Genomic DNA, 22,600 nt, shown 5'->3' on the forward strand with positions numbered 1-22,600 from the left:
TTTAAAAATAGATTTAAAAAGTCTCACATTAATTTTTTATTATTATTTTAAATTACAAATTGATATTTTTAAGATTACCTCTTCACTCTAAAATTATTTTTTAAACATATTTTTGTAATTCAAAATTTTACATAATTATATGAAGTGAAAATAGAAAATAGTTCATGGACCTTTTAAACATATTTTCAAAAACTTCGGGACTAAAAAAGTAAATTTTGAAAACATGACTAAATGCACATATTTTAAAAAGTCAGAGACAAAAAATATATTCTGAGAACTCAAGGACCAAACGTAAAATAAATATTGAGAAATTAACTTTAATATTTATTGAAAATATAAAAATTAAAATTAAATATTTGAAAATACACTATGAATAAGAAATATATGGTAAACAAATTTCAAACTATTTCAAACTATAGAAACTAAAATATTATTTTTTTAAAAAATGTCATTTAATTGCTTAACGTATCATATAACATTTACTTCAAAGTAGGTAATTTTTAATTTCAGATTGATTATTTTCTTTTAAAAAAACCTAATTTCAAACAAAATTTTAAACTTTTGCCTATAGAACAAATTAATTATAAATTTATAATTTGTTGTTTGTTCCTCACCGTCACCGGCCCCAACATCATCGCGTTTCAGACTACTGTCTTGACGTACCATTTCATTTATAAATTCAACTAATTATTGTAAATTTTTCCTTAACCCTGTTTTTTCCTTCGGAAAAAAATATAAAATTTTACCAACCCACATAAATTTATCGCATCTTCACCATCAAATTCCCACTAATATCGAAAATAGCATCAAGATTAGCGATGCCCTTATGCTCAATTGGACAGAATCAAAGGGGGGAAATCTTCGTCGCCTTCGATCACAACAAATATGAGGCAATAAAAGCTTATCTAGGCCTTTTTAGAGTCTCGATGATGTCCAGGTGAAAGCTTCAGCTGGGTTTATTCTATTTCTATATCCGCTGTGAGGAAGTAAAAGAATCCCCAATTTGGGTACTGCCCATTATCAGATCAGCTGTGATTTTCAGGTCTGTTCTTCTTTCCCTTTTCCCCATTTTCACTTTTCGAAAATTGTTACAGTTTGAGGGTGTTATTTGTTTTATTCTGTTTCTGTCTGTGTTTGAAGATTGATTTGATTGATGGTTTTTATGTGGGTTTTCTCAGATTGATTTCTTAGTGTCTTTTAGAAATTGGGCATTTGGATTGAGAATTCATGGGGAATGCTTCATCGATGCTCACTCAATATGATATTGAAGAAGTTCAAGAGCACTGCAATAAACTTTGTGGGTTAATTTTATCCTTGTCTTCCTTGATTTCTTTCTTTTGTTTATGTGAGTGGTTTAGTTAGCTTACTTTCTCTTACTATTTGCTCGTGTTTAAGTTAGTCTCCCAACAGGAAATAGTGTCCTTGTATCAGAGATTCTGCCAACTTGATAGAAATGCCAAGGGGTTTATTTCAGCTGATGAGTTCCTTTCAGTTCCTGAATTTGCTATGAATCCACTTTCTCAGGTTTTGAATTGAAATTTTATTCTTGTTCCATCATTCAACCTTGAAATTGAATCTTTTTTATGTGTTGGTTGTGTCATTGATGCCACTTATTAGCGAGTGATATCTTTGTTTTCTTCAGCGTCTGCTCAAGATGGTTGATGGCTTGAATTTTAAGGATTTTGTGGCTTTCTTGTCAGCATTCAGTGCTAAAGCTAGTGTGCAACATAAGATTGAATGTAAGTACATGTCTTGCTGCTGCTTGTTCACTTTTTTGCTGGTTTTGGATAAGGTTGAGTGTTCTAGTTGAAAATCAATGCTTATTTAAAACATAAGAGATCCCTGGCGATCATTTTTCTTGCAGTCAGTAGTAGTGAAGTTTGATGTTTAAGCCTAAAGGTCAATAATGTTATACAGGGAAAGGGAAAACTTGTCACACGTTTCTACTTGGAAGTCATGAAACTTTTTAGTCATGCCTCCCTCGAGTATATTGGAGCAACTTCGTCTCATGAAGCTGATTTATAAGTTATAATTGTTGATATCTAAGATGTTCTAGCATAAGTTGTCACTGATAGGATTTTTGGGGCGTTTAGTTGGGTTATGGAGTCTAGAGTAAATATGTTGGAGTTAGTAAGTTTGTATTTGGGGTACATAGTTGTGAAGATGAAGTTCTTTGATAAATGTGCAAGAAAGAGAAAGAGGGGAAGATTGAGTTTCTTGGTAAATGTACAAACTTCAATAGTAAACATTATTGAGGTCGGTGGAGTTGAATTATTTAACACCTACTTATGAAGTTGACCGGCCAAACACCCAGTAAGATAACCCAGATATCATACAGGTTATAGGTTAGGCGACTAAAACTTTTTCTCATGAACTCACACTAACCCATTAAATTGACTTCAATTATCATGGCTCTGAAATACTCTGTCAAGGAATTTTGTCACCGTAGAAAACTACTTTGAGACAGTTATTTCGTATTAATAATTGCCAGTGTCTCTTTATTTCAGTTATTTTCAAGGTATATGATGCCGACTGCAATGGAAAGGTGTCTTTCAATGATATAATTGAAGTGCTTCGGGATTTGTCGGGTCCATTCATCTCCGACGAGCAGAGAGAGGTATGGCATCTTCCTTCCCTTAGTTTTACTTTTACATTTTGTATCTATATTGCGTTTTCAACTTAACTGTCATCTGAGAACGCAAAGTGATTCATCAAGTATAATAAACGTAGCACATAAAACCTCTGAGACATCAATCCGTTCAGTTATTTGGTGCATCGAGTAATCTAATAAAATGAAGTTGATTTCTCCATTATTATATTCCTGCTTGTGAAAGGCATCGACAGTGCTTACTCTGCTCAAAAGGAACAAATTTGATCCACTCCTAACACATGAAGTAGAATAACTGAATCTTTCGCTTTGTGCTCATATTATTTCTTTTCACCTTCATAAACGAACCCCTGTTAGATTGGGCAGGAGTATAATAGTTTCTCCCTTCCCTTGCAGCAAGTCTTGTGCCAACTATTACAAGAAGCAGGCTATACAAGAAACTCTCAGTTGACACTCGATGACTTTATTAAGGTGCTTGATAAACTCTTTTGCATAGTTCTTAATTTATCTAGTTTAACGTTCTTCATTTTTTGTAATTCTTTTGCAGGTTCTTGGTAATTCAGGCATAAAAATGGATGTAGAAGTTCCAGTCGATTAGTTGTTGATTTGTTAATTCACTTTCAAGAAAAAAGTTAAACACAAGGAGTCTCAAGTAAAATGAAGTTTGTGATGTTCCATTCAGAACTTAGACCAGAATGTACACATCTGCTTCAGTTCATCTCTGTTGCAGAAAGTTGTAATGGAAGAGACTGCCCTTTTCTTTTTCATAATTTGTAAAGAAACTATCAATAATGTCAATCAATGATTTCCTTTTGTAACTGAGATCAAATCAATGTCGACTCACAAATGTCAACGCAGATAAAACAACAAACTACATGATTTCATTGAAATATCTAACCACACTAATTTATCTTTTCAAAATAACAAAAAACCTAATTTATCAGTTTATACAGTTATAATCTGCAAAGAGAAGTGGAAATCAAACAAAAATATCCTCTGTTCTCAGCTTTCTCAAATTTCTTCTTTTTATAATTATTTTTATTAGTTGTTTTTATAATTATTTTTTTAGTACAACTTCGAGGGTGGAGATCAAATTTTTAACTTTTAGGGAGAAATATCATAGAAAATTTGTACGGATGACCCAAAATTGGGCCGAAAATGTCAAATGACCCAATTTTTAAAAAAAATTAAATGAATCTCAGCTGACGTCAGATTCAGGTGAAATTACCAAAATAGACTCGCGCGTACGCGAAAAAGCATTCCTCACACTCACTCTCGATCTCGCTCTCCCTCTCACTGATAATCCATTTGCAAATATTCATAGAACAATGAGTCATCTTCTTCCCCTCTCGCCCATCTCGCCCTATCCGGTCTTGCTCTCATCTGTCTCGTTTGTTGAGGTTGATGCCCTAAATCTCGTAGGATCCTGTAGTTTGTAATTGTATTGTACAAAGCTTTTTATTTATTTAAAAAAATATGAGATGTTTTATTTGACTTTTAGTAGCATTAAACCCACAAACTAATAAACTAACATCCAATGTTATCTTCTGTAACTTAAACATATATGTAGAGACATACAGGTGGATTATGTTTAAGTGATAACCTAAATGGTCTGTGGTCGATGGATAAGGCTGGATACCTTATCCTAGTGACAATACGAATGCGGCCCACTTTGTAGATGTTACAATTGTTGTAAAGTGCTACAAATGATCTGATCCTGATCATTCATGTGGAGACATGTGAGCGGAGGTATTCTATACAAAGAAGTTTGTATAAGACTAGACCACAAACTTACTAGTCTCATTATATAACGACGTTCATAATAGAGACTTACATTTCTCCAGGATGACCATAGGTGACATGATCTGAATCCTAAATGAGTTGTGAACTCCTGCCTAAGAAGGCGGTCTTTTGATTTGTATGGGTGAGAGTGGCCAACTCAACGAACCTACCATTTTGGGGATTCGTTTGATTAGGGAGCTAGGAACAAAGCTACACAAGATAAAATTCATTCCTTCCCCGAGATCTGGGTAAGTAGATAAATTGCTCTCTTAAGGGCTGATTCCGAGGTTTGAACAATGTGGCGCCATACTCCCTCCTGGTCCTAGAGGGGTTTAGTCACAGATAGACTATGATTTATTGTTCATTAATGGGATCAGTGATACTTAAGGAGTTAGATGTAACTACAAGGGCAAAACGGTAATTTTGGCCTATCTGTAGTGCAAAGAGTGCAACTGTTGGTCTTTAGTGGAATGTCAACAGTTAATGGATGATGAATAAATTAACTAAAGAGTTTAATTAATTATTCAAGTATCATTGGAGCTTCAATCTATAGGTCCATGAGATTCACTCTATAGCTCAATAAGATTAAATGAGAATCAACTTTTGATTAATTTGAATTGTTCAAATTAATTAAGGGAATTAATTATATGTATTATAATTAATTTAATTTAATTATATATGATTAATGATTATAATATATTTTATACATTATAATATAAAGTTTATTAGAGAAGAAATAAATATTTGAATATGATTCAAATATTAATTATGTAAATTGGATTCATATAATTAAATTTAATATAAATAGAATTTATATTAAATGTCATTGGTGAAAGAATTTGAACTATAAGTTATATTGTATTTGATACAATATAGAAACTATAGTTTATATGTTATATGTGATATAACATAAGTTATGTATATATATATATAATAAATTAGTTATTATATATGTGTGTGTATATATATATATATATATATATATAACCTATTAATTTTAGTTTTATTTTATTTTATTTAAATTAATGGGAGTGAAATAACTTCCTTCTTCTATTCTCTCTCAACACACGTGCTGAGTGGGAGATTTGGTTGGGATTGGTTTTTATTCTTCTTTTTGGTTTTGACAGAGAGGAAGTAGATATAGAATAGTTCTCAGAAAAAATATTTTCCCCAATCTTTCTTCTCCTCTTTCAATAATCTTTCCCTCACCAAAAATCATAGAGCCCACGAAACTCCTGTGATTCTCATCTTAGAAAATACAGATGACTCATTCGTGATGGTATTCATTTGAATATTTTGTTCGTTTCGTATGTGACGATTTTGGAGAAGGATTTTTTGAAGAAAAGTTCTTCAAATGTAAAGGATTCTTATCCCTTTTTCTCTTTTCTCAATTGATATTAACATGTTGTATTTTTTGTTTAATGCATAATATTTTGTTTGATTCTATAAAACTGTGCGTTTTGTAAAAATTGGGATTTGGGACCAATCCCCATTTCTGCTCAAGGACCTTCCCCAGTTCCTTCAATTGGTATCATAGACAGGTTTTTTGCCCAAATTTTTTCCAAATTTTCATAATGATTTTTAAGTTTCATGGGATACATTTTGTCAATTAATTCATGTGATGAATATGTTACTGATGAATGATTATGATTATTGGATGTTTTCGGGATTGACACAGTTTTTTAATGGCTTTCAATTTACAATTTAATTTGTAAGGGCTCATGTGTTTAGGGCAATTTGTTTGCAATCGAGTATGTAATTTAAAGTCTTGAGTTGTTTGTGGCTATTTTGGTGGAATTCTGAAGAAGACAGGGCCAAAATCGGAGGAATTTCAAAGAAGATTGCAATTGTATAGTGCATTCTGTAGAGTAGTATTACAGCGTTGTGCCCTAGCATTGCATCGCTGCGATTGGGCGAATGGAATGTTCTATCCGTAGCATTGCGACGCTGCGAGACGGAAAGAATATTCTGGTCCGCGTCCGGTTCGGTTCATGGCTCAGCTAGTTCCTATCCAGTTTGGTTGGTTCGGTTGATTCTTGACCGGTTCGAAGGCTGGGCGGTTTGGTTCGTGCAATTCAAGGCATGGTTTGCTTGTTTTGAACCGGTTGACTAATAATTTTGTAATAGATATTTTTTATTAATTAAATTAATATAAGTGGTACATTAATTTAATTAATCATTTAAGTATCGAATCTCAGTCCAATGATTATTTTATTAATTATGCATTTGATGCATGATTTTAATTTATATATATATGTCATATTGTATGTCATATAGCATAAAATTCCACCATAGAATATGCATTTAATTTCATGCATCATTTATATTATAAATGTTATAATATATATAATTGCATTATTTTTTTTTATAGCATGCTCATGCATCATACATATAATATAAGTGTTATACTATATGTTTGCATACATTAATAACATTGTCATGCATCATTTATATTATAAGTGTCATAATATATAGTTTTATATATGTATGGATGAATGTTATTAAATATTTCATTACCTTATTATATACATGTTATATATAGTTAGTAATAAAATGGAATTGCATGATGCATAACATTACCTTAGGTAATTTATAATTGTTATAATTTACTAAATATGTCAATAAATGAAAATGTATGATTTTAATTTATTTCATTTATTTTACAAAAGTTATAATTAAATGAAATTAGAAATAAAATTGATAATTCAGAATTGTATGCAAACCTTAGTTTAAATTCATTTTTTTAAAAATAAGTTTTAAAATATGATTCACATAGACCTAAGATCACTTTTCTAATAAGATTAGAAATTAAGTTTAATTTTTTTAATCAGTTTAATAGAATTAAATTGATTATTAATTAAAAGATTAAATTCGTAACAAATGTATCTATAAGGGACCTTTTGTCTAAGGTTGGTTCTAGGGTATTTAAGTTGACGGAAACGTAACATCAGAACTTATATGAAAAGGTGAATTAGATAGATTTGTTACCAGCAATGGTTGATTGAAGTTTATTGAAGTGTTCAATAAACATTAATCAAAGTTGTTTAACCATGATTTATGAAAACCTTAGGCACAGCGGAAGTCAAAACACAGAATCCAAACATATTTAAAATTGTCATTTAAAACCGAATAATTTTGCATTGGAATAAACAGAAAAAATAAATTAAGCATGCAATACCCAAAAACCTAATTATACAGGAAAAAACCTGCAATACAAATCTTTTGGGAATTTTGTAGATTTTGTACGAATTGGGAATGGGCACCACCACTTGGAGTCCTCCCTATTAGAGAGAACAGAATCATCGATCAAATTAACCTTCACCAATAACCATATAAATAATTTAGTTCCCTTTGACATAATCTATAGCGTTAATGCGCATCTAATATGCATTTTAACATATAGTTTTAATTTAATTAATTTAATTAAATTCAAAGTTCAATTAAATTAATTAATCATCCAATCTAATATTATATATTTAATTTAAATTTCCCATTGGAATCATATTCAAATATATTTCTCTCATTTAACATAAAGTTTTAATGCGCATCCAATGCACATTATTTTTAACCTATAGTTTTTAATATGAATCTTATTCATATTAAATGAATATTTGAACTTCTTTCAAATATTTTGTTCTCCCATTTATTAATTTTGAATCATATCCAAAATTAATAATAAAGTCTAAAATCAAACTTTGTATTAAAATGTATCAACATATTGAAGGAAATCGAATCCGAGATTTCCATGAGTAGCGGAAAATAGATCATTCCAAATTACAATCATGAATGAACATTACAAATTACAGTCGTAAACAAAACATATAGTTATGTAATCAATACAGAAATTGCAGCATGAAAACTACAAATGAACAAGGAGAATGCTACGAATGTTTGTCGACTCGTCTCCACGCTCCTTGCTCACGAACGCTCGAACACAGCAATTTCGAACGCTCGAATAACACGACCGTAGCACTGCATGAACACTTCGCACTCGTCCTCAGCGATCGCCTCAGTTACGAACTCCCCAGAAACACAAACGGGCTCCACATAACCTCTTTAGTATCGAGTTGAGTATGACACCACCAAGAAGGTTACCTTGGTATTCTCAGTGTGAGAATCCAGAGGGTAGGCTCTGTGTGGACTTGGTTTGAGGCATAAGAAGAAGGAAGGAACAATCGTGTACATGATTGGGCAAGTGAAAGAAGACAGAAACTTATCGCATAGTTTGGTGCCCAATCGTTTAGCTAAAGCTAAGCGATCGTCTAGCAAAAGCTAAGCGATCGTCTAGCAAAAGCTAAGCGATTGTTTAGCTCATTGCTTAGTACCGTGTCTGTCACCTACAAAACACTACACGATCGTTTACTTCGCTCAAGCTGTCGCTTAGTAAATCGATATTTACTTGACAAGCTCCGTGAGTTTCTTTTTGCGAGAGAGAAAACTCAAAACAATTTTTTCCCAAAAACTTACTAAAAATAGGAAAACAATTTTTCTTTTATCTCACGGTTACCATGAACCAGCAATAACCTCCCACTCAATTGGTTATTAGAAAAAGATTTAATTATCCAATAATTAATATTATTATAAATATAAATAATAACCAACTTATTATACTATATTTATAACCTATAGTTTTAATATTTCATCTCATGAAACATATAAATCATAATTCTTTTTCTATTCTATGGTACTTAATGTAAATCTTATTTGTATTAATCCTCCACTAGATGTATCTCATACATCATACCGATTATATCATATATAATCAAAATACCTCTTGCTAATTTGAACGTTTCAAATCAACACCAAGAACTGATCCTCAACTGAATCCATTGAGCTACCAAGGGGATCTTATGGACCTATAGCTCGAAGCTCCAACGGTACGTGAATAACTGACTAAACTCTTTAGTCACGGGATCCACCATCCGTTAACTGCCAGGTACTCCACTAAAGACCGATAGTTGAACTCTCCTTACCACAGATATATTATGTGTCCATCTTAACCAATCAGAAGTGCGACAACCCTTCACAGATCACTCTTAAGTACAACTCAGCCAATAACCGTTATGCCCCTATAGTTACATCTAACTCCTTAAGTACCACTGACCCCTCTAATGAACATAAGTCATAGTCCTACTATGAATGAGTCTTCTCTTCCAAAGAGAAGTTGTGGCCACTATGTTCAAGTCTTGGAATCAGTCTTTAAGGGAGCAATCTCTCTACTTATCCTTACTTCGGGAAATGAGTGAATTCCATCTTGTAGATTGAGTTCCTAGCTCCCAGATCAGACAAGTCCCCAAAAAGGTAGGCATGTTGAGTTGGCAATCTGGCCACTCTCACCCATATTAATCAAAGGTTCGCCCTCAAAGGTAGGAGTTCCAAAACACTCAGGATTGAGATCGTGTCACCTATGGTCGTTTAGGTGCGATGAAAGTTTCTAGTATCAACGATGTTATATACAGAGTCTAGTCATCTCGTGGTCCAGATATTATACAAACTCTTTGTATAGAACATCTCCGCTCGCACGTCTCCACATGAATGGTCATGATCTACCATCTGTAGTAGTTTACAACACTTGCAAACCTCTACAAAGTGGGTCGTATCCGTAGTGTCACCAAGATTAGGTATCTCACCTTAATCCTTATACTACATACCAATTTGGGTTATCACTTAAGGCATGATCCATTTGTATATCACATATACATGCTTAAGTTCATATAAGATAACCAAGGAGCTTTGTTTATTAGATATGAGTAAATGCCAGAATTAAATAACACTTATTTTATTCATCAAACAATGTGTATCTTTACAAAACAACGAGATTCCGGGAGAATTAGGACACTAATCCCAACACATATATTAAAAATTCTCAATTCTGAATTTGAAAATTTCAAATTCAATTTAATGACAAATTACCTCAATACCCTTTACAAGCTAGGAAGAAGGCCTAATAGACCTACAGATCGAAAGCACCAACGATGTGAGATTAATTGGCTAAACTTATTAACCAAATTAATCAATATTCCTTAACTGTGGGTACACTCCACTAAAGACCCATAGTTGCACTTTTCTCACTATAAATATGTTTAAGTGTCCACGGATATAGACCAATAAAAATAGGTTGGTCCTTCAAGAGTATTTGTAACACTAGTTGGGTCAAATTATCATTTTACCCCTGGGTTACCTCTACATCCTTAAGTATTAGGGCTCCTCTAATGAACAACCTATTTATGATCCAACCATTAAACAGAAACCCCTCTAGAACCAGTGAAAGGATAGAACTCTTTGTTCAAGTCTCGGAGACACCACTTAAGGAAACACTCATCTACTTATCTTGAAGTCAGGAAGAAGTGAAATCCATCTTGTATGATTATGTTCCCAGCTATCTACTCGGTCCTATCCCCAAAATGGAAGGCATGTTGAGTCAGCGAACTGACCACTCTCACCCATATAAATCAAAGGACAATCCCTCGTGAACAGGAGGTCATAATATATCCAGGAGTAAGACTAAGTTGCCCAGGCCATCCTATTGAAATAGAAACCTAACTAGTCAATGGAGTTACATCTAGTGGTTACTACTTCGCAATCCAGTCTTGTATAAACTCATTGCCTAGGATACCCCCACTCGCTTCCTATACGAAAGTGTTGGATCACTGTGTTTGTATCAAATATAAAGTGGGTCGTATCCATAGTGTTACCAGGATAAGGTACCCAACCTTGCCCCTATACTATAGATCCTTTAGGTTGTATCTTGAACATTGATTCCTATATGTCTCTACATACAGTTCAAGACTCATAAGATAGCCTACGATGTTAGTTTATTGGATTTTAGGATTAATAAGACAAAATTAAATAAAACATCAATAACACTTATTGAAAAAAATAGTAATAACTATTTATTAATAACGATCATTTAATTACATTCACTATCTATGAGTTTTAGGGTATAAAACCCAAAAAAACTCCTACTTGAACTAAAACTCTAATTAGTGGGATGTACATTACACGGAACGACGGGGATGTTACAAATACAGAGCAAAATACAATAAACTAGGGTATCTCATACCCATTACACATGTCCCACTTGCCCTAGATTACACAATGTACATATCTCGTAGACCTAGATTCTCTAGATGACTCTCAAACACTTTGATTGAGAGAGCTTTCGTAAATGGGTTGGCAATGTTGTGCTCCAAAGCAATCTTTATTACGATCACATCTTCTCGTTGTACAATCTCCCGTATTAGGTGAAACTTCTTCTTAATGTGCTTTCCTCATTTATGGCTACGAGGTTCTTTCGAGTTGGCCATAGTCTCGCTGTTGTTGCAGTACAAGGTGATCGACAAGTTCATGTTTGGAACAACTTCCAAATCACTTAGGAATTTCCTTAGCCAAACTACCTTCTTTGCTGCTTCATAAATAGCTACATACTCAGCCTCTATGGTTGAGTCTGCAATGTATCATTGCTTGATGTTACGCCATACTACAGCTCCTTCGTTCAGGGTGAACACTGATCCTGACATGGACTTCCTAAAATCCTTGTCAGTTTGAAAATTAGAGTCCGTGTATCCCGTAAGGATCAAATCCTTAATTCCATACACTAGCATATAGTCCCTCGTTCTCCTAAGATACTTGAGGATATTCTTAACCACAGACCAGTGGTCTAACCCTAGATTGGATTGGTACCTACTGACTATTCCCATTGCATAACAAATGTGAGGTCCAATGCGAAACATAACATATATTAAGCTGCCCATAGTTAAGGCATAGGGAATACGTCTCATGTCCTTAACTTCTTAAGATGTCTTAGGATATTGTTCCTCTGAAAAATAAACTTCATGCCTGAAAGGCAATAAACCTTTCTTAGAGTTCTACATCGAATATCGAATCAACATCTTTTCAATATAAGTTGTTTGAGACATAGCTAGCGTTCTATTCTTACAATCCCTAATTATTTGGATCCCAAGAACGTACTATGTCTCTCCCAAATCTTTCATTTGGAATTTGACTACTAGCCACTTTTTAAAATCAGTAAGATATTCTACATCATTCCTAATGAGTAGGATATCGTCCACATAAAGTACTAAGAAAACTACTTTATCGTTGATGATCTTCTTGTAAACACAAGGCTCATCAACACTTTGGTCAAAGCCAAAAGATTTGATTACAGTATCAAACCTAATATTCCAAGATCTGGATGCCTGTTTCAATCCATAAATTGATCGAATCAGTTTGCAAACTTTTTACTTCTGACCTTGGGCTATAAACCCCTCGGATTGAGACATAAATATATTCTCTTCAAGATTGTCATTCAGAAAGGTTGTCTTAACATCCATTTTTCATAATATGTGGCTATGGATAAGAAAATTCGTATAGATTTAAGCATAGCAACAGGGAATAAGTTTCCTTATAGTTAACACCTTCCTTTTAGATATAACCCTTTGCTATGAGTCTAGTTTTGAAGGTCTGTACCTTCCCAGTTACATCTCTCTTTCTCTTGTAGATCCATTTACACTCTATAAGTTTAACCCTTTCAGGTAGATCTATAAGATCCCATATTGAATTGAAGTACATTGACTCCGGTTTAAAGTCCATGGCTTTGACCTATTGATCTTTGTTTATGTCATTCATTACCTGCCTATAAGATAATAGATCCTCGTCATCATCTGGTATGACGAGTTGAGTTTCAGTTAAACCCAAGTAACGGTTAGGTTGTGCTACAACCCTCCCAGTACGTCGAGACACTCTCAACGATGAAAAGGACGAGACTGACTTGAAGTGCTAGTCCTTTCATTAACTCTTGATGAAGGACCAGCATCATCATCAACAACCCTTGTTGATTCTTCAGTAGCTTCATTTAATACTAATTTGCTTCGTGGTTTATGATCTCTGATGTGGTCTTCTTCCAACAATGTAGCATTGGTCAATACAAACACTTTTGTTTTCTTGTGGATTGAAGAATAGACCACCTCCTGTTTCCTTAGGGTAACTAACAAATTGGCATAATCTAGAACGAGGTTCCAATTTCTTATGATTTTTCACTAGCACATGTGTTGAACAACCCCAGATTCTAAAGTAGCGCAAACTAGGTTTACACCCCCTCCATAACTCGAAAGGTGTTTCAGAAACACTCTTCGAAGAAACATTGTTCAAGATATAAACTGCAGTCTCTACTACATACCCCCAAAACAAGCTAGGCAATTGAGCATAGCTCATCATAGAACAAACCATGTCTAACAAAGTTCTATTTCTCCTTTCCAATACACTGTTTTTTTTAGATGTATCAGGTGCTGAGAGTTGAGATTGGATTCCATGTTCTATCATATAATCTTGGAATCTTAAATCCATGTGTTCTACACCTCGATCAGATCGAAGTGTTTTAATAGTCTTATCTAACAGAATTTCAACTTTAGCCTTATACTCCTTGAATTTTCAAAGGCTTCAGACTTATGTTCCATTAGGTATAAGTAACCATACCTTGAATAATCATCTATAAAAGAGATGAAGTATTCGTACTCTCCTCGAACTTTTACATTCATTGGACCACAAAGATCCAAATGTATGAGCTTTAAGTCTCTTTGGCTCTATAACCTTTTCTACTAAAAGGTCTTTTAGTCATTTTACCCTCAAGACAAGATTCACATGGAGGTAATTAATCATCTTCTAACTCACTTAGAAGTCCATTCTTTACCAATCTCTTGATCCTATCGAGATTAATGTGACCTAATCTTAAGTGCCAAAGATAAGTATTATTTTTACTTGGAGAAATTCTTTGCATTTTATCAGTTTTAAACATCTCATGATTTAAAAGTGTTTTTGTTTCAATTGGCCTTAATACATACAAGTTGTTTTCTAGTTTTGCTAAACAAATATGTACACTATTTCTTTAAATGAACACTTCATTACATGAAAATTTTATGGAATACAACTGTTCAATTAAACAAGAAATAGATATTAAGTTCCTCTTCATTTTAGGAACTATATACAAATTTTCTAAAAATAAAAATCTATTTCCAAAAAATAACCTAGCAACTCTCACTGCACGAGCTGAAATGGCATCTCCAGTTCCAATCTTGAGCGTCATTTCACACTTAGCAAGCTACTCTAAGAAACTAGTTCCCTATAACGAAGAACAAACATGATCAGTGGCTTCTGAATCAAGTATCCAGACATTGTGGTCATTTTTCACTAAACATGTTTCTAAAACAAGTAAATCACATTTACCTTCCTTTTCCTTCTTCTTCTCAATAAGGTACTTTGGGCAGTTCCGCTTCCAGTGACCTTCCATATTGCAGTGGAAGCACTTGCCTTTGTCAGCCACCTTGGCCCCTAGCAGAGGGAGTCTTCCCCTTTCTTTCCTTCTTCTTCTGAAGATTAGGGTACAGACTTAGTTCCTGAGGATGAACCCTTATGGAACTTTATGGAATGGGCAACATTCGCCTCTCCTTCTACCAGTTCCTTACGTTTCATAAGAGAGTGGTAGGTCTGCAACTCACTTAGGGGAGTCGTTATAGTGTACTGGATTTTATTCATAACCACATTGCTGCAGAATTGAAGAAAGCTCTTCGGGAGAGATTCCAGAATAAAAGACACCTGACTTTGCTCATCAATGACTATACTGTTCATTTCAGCCACGTTGAACTAGACCATCAGATTGAGAACATGTTCTCTAACTTATTGGCCTTCCTTCGAACATGCATTATAAACATATTTGAGGGCATCATGTCAGATATGAATGGATGGTTTTCCAAACATACCCTGGAGGGACTCCATGATCTCACGAGCAGTGAGCATGGCCTCATGTTTCTTGTTGAATACGTCAGACAGATTCACCAAGATATAGACTTGGGCCTTTTCATTGGTCTTTGTCTAGCAGTCATATGCATCCCTAACATTTAGGGGTGCATTATGAGTGGGGACCTGAAGACACTCCTCAGTTAAGACAAATCATAGATCATCTATAACTAAAATCGTATTCAAGTTAGATTTCCAAGTCACTTAATTATCTCCAGTTAGTTTTTCAATTTTAAGTAGGGCGATAATTGAGGAAGACATGCTAAAAAACAAATGAACAAATGAATATTTTAGCTATCTTTGCCTTAACCCATCACAAAAAATATCCAATCAGATTAGCAAAAAACAAGCAATCATAGAATCCTAAATAAACTATTGATTTGATTTTTGCAACGATACTTCAGAGGTTTAGGACAACAACCACCAAAGGTGATCAACTATCCCTCCTCTGAATTGAGACTATCTCAATTAATTACTAATTCCATAATAATTCTTATTCCTATAGCTCTTAGCTACCATTAGTTTGGTCAAGGATTCATTAACTCGCTTAATTCATCTTGTAAGTGTGATCTTTTCATTTTTTAATCAGAGGTACGCTTCAACAGGCTATCGTTAGGAAAGACAATTGTTGAAAATTAACCTAAGAAATCCTATCCATTTCTGGAGTTTGCGTTGTTCCGAAACCTATGATTAGACCCTCCGAAGGGATGGTCGCTCTAGGATGACACGCAGGCAAATCATAAGAATCTCACGATGGAAACTACTGAAGAAGATCGTAGGATACGTTCACAGTGTCCTTTTCCCACTTACTATGAACATTTCCCCTATTCACCTTGATATTAACTCATGCAAACACTTTCCAAAGGGAAGTCGCGCCCAAGGCGACATGAAGCTGAGCATGGATCTCACGGTGTGAACTCTTAGGGACATGAGAGCTTAAAAACGATATATCATATATACCATTTTTCTCCCACTAAATTGTTCTAATTATTTTAGATTTTGTTATACTTAGCTAAATTTCGGCTAATGAATCTATCTAAGTCTATGCCTATCATAACTCTTATAATAAGGTCTTTATACTAAAGTTCTAGGTGTATTAAACCATTTAATTTCCCTAGTGATATTTCATACTAATAGGACCTCGGTTAATTCAACTCAAGTTCAAATCCAATTCCCAATTAGGAGTGTTATGTAAACCATCAACTTAAATACCTCCAGTCTAGACAAAACTGTACCGATTGAGTTCCTTTATAACCTTGATCCTATTAGTCCTACTTAGTTAATTTTAAAACTATTTTAAAAGAAACTAAGTAATTATTCTAATCTAATTAGAAATGTGATCTTAGGTCTATATTTTAAAATATCTAAAAATAATAAATTATTTTTCCTAAGATCCTATGTTTGCATGCAACTCTTTGTTATAGGTTAATAGTTGCTAATCATTAATTTTTATAACTATTACAAATTTTAATGATTAGTCCTATAACATACTCACTATGGTTTTAATTAATTAATAATCATATTTTAATTTTAAAATTAAACCATATAAATGCATTTCATGTGTCATACTCAATGCATATTGATTTCTAATTAAATATAACACTTATATAATATTTTGAAAATCAACCAAGCATATTCATATACAGTAGTAAATATAACTAATTATATTTTCTAGTTAATATCACGCAACATGTTTCTCCAATTTCATATATTTAACATATCACATACATTAAATAAATCTTGAAATTATAAACCATTGATTTCATACTATACATTATAACACTTACAATATACAAAAAATGCATGAACATGCTTAACCTAAAGTGAGAGTTATTTAAATGACATCCACAAAGCATTTAAATAATAAATAAACTTGCAATTTTTTGCCCTAGGATAAAATAAAGCAATAAATTACACTAATTTAGCTAATTTTATCCTTTCTTCTGCCACTCTAGAATCGGACCAGACTAACCTGAACCGGACCACCAACCTACGAACGAAGCCAACCTAACCAAATCGGACCACCAATTGAACCACAGTCAAACCGGATCCGCTTTGCTAACCCTAATTATCTGCAGAATTGTGCATGGATGAAGAATGTCAGTAGAATTTCCATTTTTTTGGCCAAAATGTTCTCGATCTTCATCGACACGAACCCTAATTCTAGATCCAGACTTACAAAGGAATGATTTACAATAATAATGCCTAAAAAGTACAGGGGTCTTTATATTGATCATATCAAAATAGTAAATCTAAGGACAAATATTGCAGAAAACATTCAATTGCAAACTATAATATTTATAATGCAGTAAATCCTACCAAACCAATGAAAGTAATAATAAAATAAATGGCCAAATTTATAATACGATTTGGCTCTATACCAAGTGATGGGATGAAAACCAACACAGCGGAAGCCAAAACACAGAATCTAAACGTATTTAAAATTGATATTTAGAATGGAACAATTTTGCATTGGAATAAAGCAGTACAAATAGATTGAGCATGTGATTCCCAAAAGCCTAATTATACAAGAAAAAAAACCTACATTGCAAATCTTTTGGGAATTCTGTGGAATTTGTACGAATTGAGAATGAGCACCACCACTTGGAGTCCTCCTTATTCTTGCAGGAAAATTGAGACATGAGAATTGTGGGATTCTCCTTTTTTTTCTTTTTGGTATTGAGAGGAAGAAGAAAAAGAAATGCAGAGAATTTTCTCATCAATCAAATTGATCTTCACAGCTTTTTTTCTTCTTTTGTTTTGATACAAAGAGAATAAAAGAGAAGGTGAAAATGAGGAGATGTGAGATTCATCCCATGTCTCTAGTAACTCCCCTACTTAGGAAATTGCATTTTATTTAATTAAAATAAAACAAAACTAATTATTTAATTAAATTAAATAAATAAAAACCAATAGTCATTTAAACATATTTAAATGGTTCCCTCTTACATAACCTATAGTGTTAATATGCATCTAATATGCATTAATTTTAACCTATGTTTTGATTTCATCAATTTAATTAATCATCCAATTAAATATCACATATTTAATTTAAATTTCCCATTTGAATCATATTCAAATATATTTCTCTCATTTAACCTTTAGTTTTAATGCGCATCCAATGCATATTATTTTTAACATATAGTTTTCAATATGAATATTATTCATATTAAATTAATATTTGAACTCCTTTCAAATATTTCGTTCTCTCATTTATTAATTTTGAATCATATCCAAAATTAATAATAATGTCTAAAATTAAACTTTATATTAAAATGTATAAATATATATTAAAAAATTCCCAATTCTGAATTTGAACATTTCAAATTCAATTTAATGACAAATGACCTCAATACCCTTTACAAGCTAGGAAGGGGGCCTAATGGACCTGTAGATCGGAAACTCCAATGATGTGAGATTAATTGGCTAAACTCATTAACCAAATTAATTAATATTCGTTAACTGTGGGTACATTCCACTAAAGACTCACAACTGCACTCTTCTCACTACATATATATTTCTGTTGTTGGGGTTGATGCCCTAAAGTCTCGTGTCCTGTAGTTTGTAAACAGTACATACAAACATCTGTGATTGTTAATATATGATATTTACTTCACATCTTGTTGTTTTGCTCATTTACTTGTTTTAGTTGCTTTACCACAAACCAATAAACATCAAAACCCTGGTTATCTGTATGTGACTCAAGCATGTATGTGGTGACATACAAGTGGATCATGTCTTGAGTGATAACCAAAATGGTCTGTAGTATATGGATATAGGAGGGAAACCTTATCCTGGTAATGCTACGGATGCGGCCCGCTTTGTGGAATGGTCACAAGTGTTGTGACTTGTCACAGATGATTTGATCCTGATCATTTGTGTTGGGGACATGCGAGCGGGGGCGTCCTATAAAAAGAGTTTGTATAAGACCTGACCACGAAGTGTTAATGTCTCGTTATATAACACCGTTCATGATAGAGACTTCACTTCACTAGGATGACCATAGGTAACATGACCTCAATCCTAAGTGAGTTGGGAACTCCTGCCATTGAGAGTGGTCCTTTGATTTGTATGGGTGCGAGTGGCCAAGTCGCCGATTCAAACCTACCATTTTGGGGATACGTCTGGTTTGGGAGCTGGGAACTCAACTACACAAGACAATTCACTCCTTCCCCGAGGCAAGGGTAAGTAGATAAATGGCTCCCTTAAGGGCTGATTCCGAGGCTTTAACGATGTGGTGCCACACACCTTCTCCTGGCCTGAGAGGTGTTCACACATAGTTGGACTATGTTGTATTATTCATTAGAGGAATCAGTGGTACTTAAGGAGTGAGATGTAACTGTAGGGGCAAAACGGTAAATTGGCCCAGCTATATTTATGAGCATCTATGAAGGGTCATCGTACTCATGATTGGTTATATCCAATAGACATAGAAATATATCTGTGGTAAGAAGAGTCCAGTTATTGGTCTTTAGTGGAATCACTGACAGTTAATAGATGGTGAATCTCGTGGCTAAAGAGTTTAGTCAGCTATTCACATACCATTGGAGCTTCGAGCCATAGGTCCATTAGGTCACCTGAGTAGCTTGGATAAAGTCGAGAACCAATATTTGGGTTAATTTGAAATGTTCAAATTGACAAGAGGAAGTACAATTATATATGATATAATTGGAATGGCTAATTATATATGATATAATTGGTTAAATGTATGAGATACATTATTTTGGAGGAAATTAGATATAAATATAATTTATATTAAATATAGAAAAAATACTATAGTAGATATACGATATCAAACTATAGGATATAAATATAATATGATTATATTTATTAAATAAATTAATTGATTAATTATTTAATATTAACCAATTTTCACGTTTTGTAAGTGGGAACGTGGGCAGCGAAGTTAAGGTAACCGGCGGGATACAAGTTGAAAATCGTTTTCATTTTTTGAAACGATTGATAACAGGCAGAAATGCATGTTATCATAGTGCTAAGTTCTTGAACAATGCTGTCTTGCGCTGATAAAATATGTTAAATTGCGTCCAAAAGCATTAAGTTTACAACATTGTGGTCGCATGCGTTCATCGCATAGAAACAATTGATTTTTGTGTTTTTATGCAGAATATGCGTTGACGCAAGGTGAAAAGAGCGATCACAAGAGATCAACGGACGAGCATAGCATTACCGCAAGGCTTTGCGATGATTTATGTTCGCAAACATATGCTCAAGAAAGATTGCCGCATAGAGCCGGCGTAACTTGGTGGACGCATCTAGTGAAAGGCATAATTAATCACGATGGGATAAAAAGCTGATGACAGTCGAATCCGAATTAAGTTGACAGCCATTAACGATAACAACTACATCCAGGCTTTCGGTGACAAATATTTGGCGTATTAGTCAGAGAATTAAAGACATCCCATTCGCCGCCTTTCACCCCATAAGCTCTATAAATATCAAAGGCATCCTTCAGAAAAAGGGTTCACACATTCACAAGTTCGAACACTTAGAGAATTTTTCCAGTCTTTAGCCTTGTCCATAGTTTTCTTTTTTGTTTTAAGGTGGAGCAAGAGAAGAGCCGAGACGCCGGAAGATCGCTCAAGACAACTCGAGAGAGAACACTGAGGTGTAAAAGCAGAGAGCGGGCCGACTCTCGCGAGAGCAAGATTATCTTTTGAACACAAGTAGAAAAATAGTGTAAAAGCCTGGGAAGCAAGAGATTGCTACCAGGCTCTTTATTCTCGTCTTGCATTGTTATTCTGTACTTCAACTTTATATTTATACAATGGAATTTCTTATTCTACATCTGTTCACTCTCTTAGCACACATAAGTAGCTAAACTAATCGAATGGGTTAAGAAGAACTAACCTAACATGACGCTAGTTGTCTTGTTTTATTTTGTACCCAACACCCCTTTAGAGCTACTCGAGAGAGAGTCTAAAGAAAGAACCTAATGACTCAAGAGAGCTAGGTTAGAATCTAGACTCGAGAGAGCGAGATTAGATCGGCATAAGAAAGAGATAGGGACTTAAAGATAAGCTCTGTTTGTCAACCTGCATCGCATACAGCCTAGAGATAGGTATGATATTATGTGGTCGCATTATTTGTGTGGATGTCATTTTGTCATCGCATAAATAGGAATAGAGACTTATGTGTAGGCCCTGTAGACTTATCGCATATATCGCATGCGTTCTAGCATTAGAAGCCGTAGCATTCGCATCGAGAGGTGGTTTACTATTGTATGTGTGTTGCATGATCGCATAGCATGAATGCATCCTAGGAAGTGTTAGCCAAAACCCTTCTCAACCTATTCACTGCATACTCATCGCATCTTCATCCATAATTCCACATCATAAAACAACGCATCATCGCATTTCATTCATAATTCCACATCATAAAACAATGCATCAAGTTTTTGGCGTCGTTGCTAGGGACTTCGGTAAAATAGTGTGCTAACGGTAATTTTTCTGATTTCTTTGCAGACTTTCAATTTCTGGTGAATTACGACCCAAAGATTGAGAGAAAATTTCAACGCAGACTAAAAGACAACTGCCAACAATAAGAGAGAACACCAAGAATGGTGGAACAACCGGAAGCAAGGGCCGCAAACGCAAATAATATAATGGCTAACTCCATCCTTCTGGCGAATGACCGCAATAGACCCATTTGGGACTATGCGTCTCCTACCTCTATGATTTCTCTCCAGGAATCATGAGGCCGACGTTAGATGGATCGAGGTTTGAAATGAATTCGGTAATGTTGTAGATGATCCAGGCTGTTGGGCAGTTTGGAGGAAGGCGTGGCGAAGACCCGCACGCTCACGAAGCTTCGAAAGCAACACTTTTGTGTTCTTGAATATCTCAACCGAGAAATCTGCAACACTTTTGTGTTCTTGAATATCTCAACCGAGGAAGTTCGACTCACTCTATTCCCGTTTTCCTTGTGTGATCAGGCAAGAAAACGGGCATATTCTCTCGAACTGGGGGAGATAACTTCATAGGAACAAGTCGTCGAAAAGTTTATAAAGAAATATTTCCTACCAACCGAAAATGCTCAACAAAGGAAACTAATAACAAATTTTGAACAAGAAAATGATGAATCGCTCAGTGATGCCTGGGCGAGGTTCAAGCGGCTGGTAAGAGACTGTCCACATAATGGCTTACCAGACTACCTGTAGATAGAGATCTTTTACCAAAGACTAAATCCCTCTTCACAGACCGCTGCCAATGCGGCAGCCGCTGGTGGTCTACTCGACAAAACATATGAGGAGGCAAAGAGTATACTTGATCGCATTTCCAAAAATCACGAGGATTGACAGGAAAGTGATCAAAGATTAAAAATTAAAGATAATGGCACAAACAACGGGGCCATCGAATCCATGCAGAACCAGATGACTGCGATGATGAGTTTGATTCAAGG

General features: G+C 34.3%; 1 protein-coding gene and 1 pseudogene across 3 annotated transcripts; one reads left to right on the top strand and one right to left on the bottom strand.

Moving 5' to 3' along the window:
- Positions 1–706: 706 nt before the first annotated feature.
- On the top strand, positions 707–3,426 carry LOC120086316 (Calcium-binding EF-hand family protein). 3 transcript variants are annotated; one of them, XM_039042892.2, is made up of 7 exons: positions 707–1,042; positions 1,179–1,297; positions 1,400–1,524; positions 1,643–1,739; positions 2,508–2,617; positions 3,005–3,079; positions 3,156–3,426. In XM_039042892.2, the coding sequence occupies exons 2-7, from the start codon at positions 1,228–1,230 to the stop codon at positions 3,204–3,206; spliced, it is 528 nt and encodes a 175-aa protein (XP_038898820.1). In that variant the 5' UTR covers positions 707–1,042; positions 1,179–1,227; the 3' UTR covers positions 3,207–3,426. The 3 variants fall into 3 exon arrangements, with proteins under 3 accessions (XP_038898820.1, XP_038898822.1, XP_038898821.1); XM_039042894.2 differs by having other exon boundaries at positions 767–1,042; positions 1,396–1,524; XM_039042893.2 differs by having other exon boundaries at positions 889–1,042; positions 1,202–1,297.
- An 18,804-nt stretch (positions 3,427–22,230) lies between these two features.
- LOC120087454 (small nucleolar RNA R71) lies at positions 22,231–22,342 on the bottom strand (annotated as a pseudogene).
- Between the last annotated feature and the right edge of the window lie 258 nt (positions 22,343–22,600).

This window comes from Benincasa hispida, chromosome 9 (assembly GCF_027475165.1).
Source record: "Benincasa hispida cultivar pf3 chromosome 9, pf3_genome.v1.1, whole genome shotgun sequence".
NCBI lineage: Eukaryota > Viridiplantae > Streptophyta > Magnoliopsida > Cucurbitales > Cucurbitaceae > Benincasa > Benincasa hispida.

Coding starts and splice junctions, on each gene's coding strand:
- LOC120086316 (XM_039042892.2), top strand. CDS start 1,228: ATGGGGAATGCTTCATCGATGCTCACTCAATATGATATTGAAGAAGTT. Junction 1,525..1,642: donor CTATGAATCCACTTTCTCAG/GTTTTGAATTGA, acceptor TGTTTTCTTCAG/CGTCTGCTCAAGATGGTTGA. Junction 1,740..2,507: donor TGTGCAACATAAGATTGAAT/GTAAGTACATGT, acceptor TCTTTATTTCAG/TTATTTTCAAGGTATATGAT.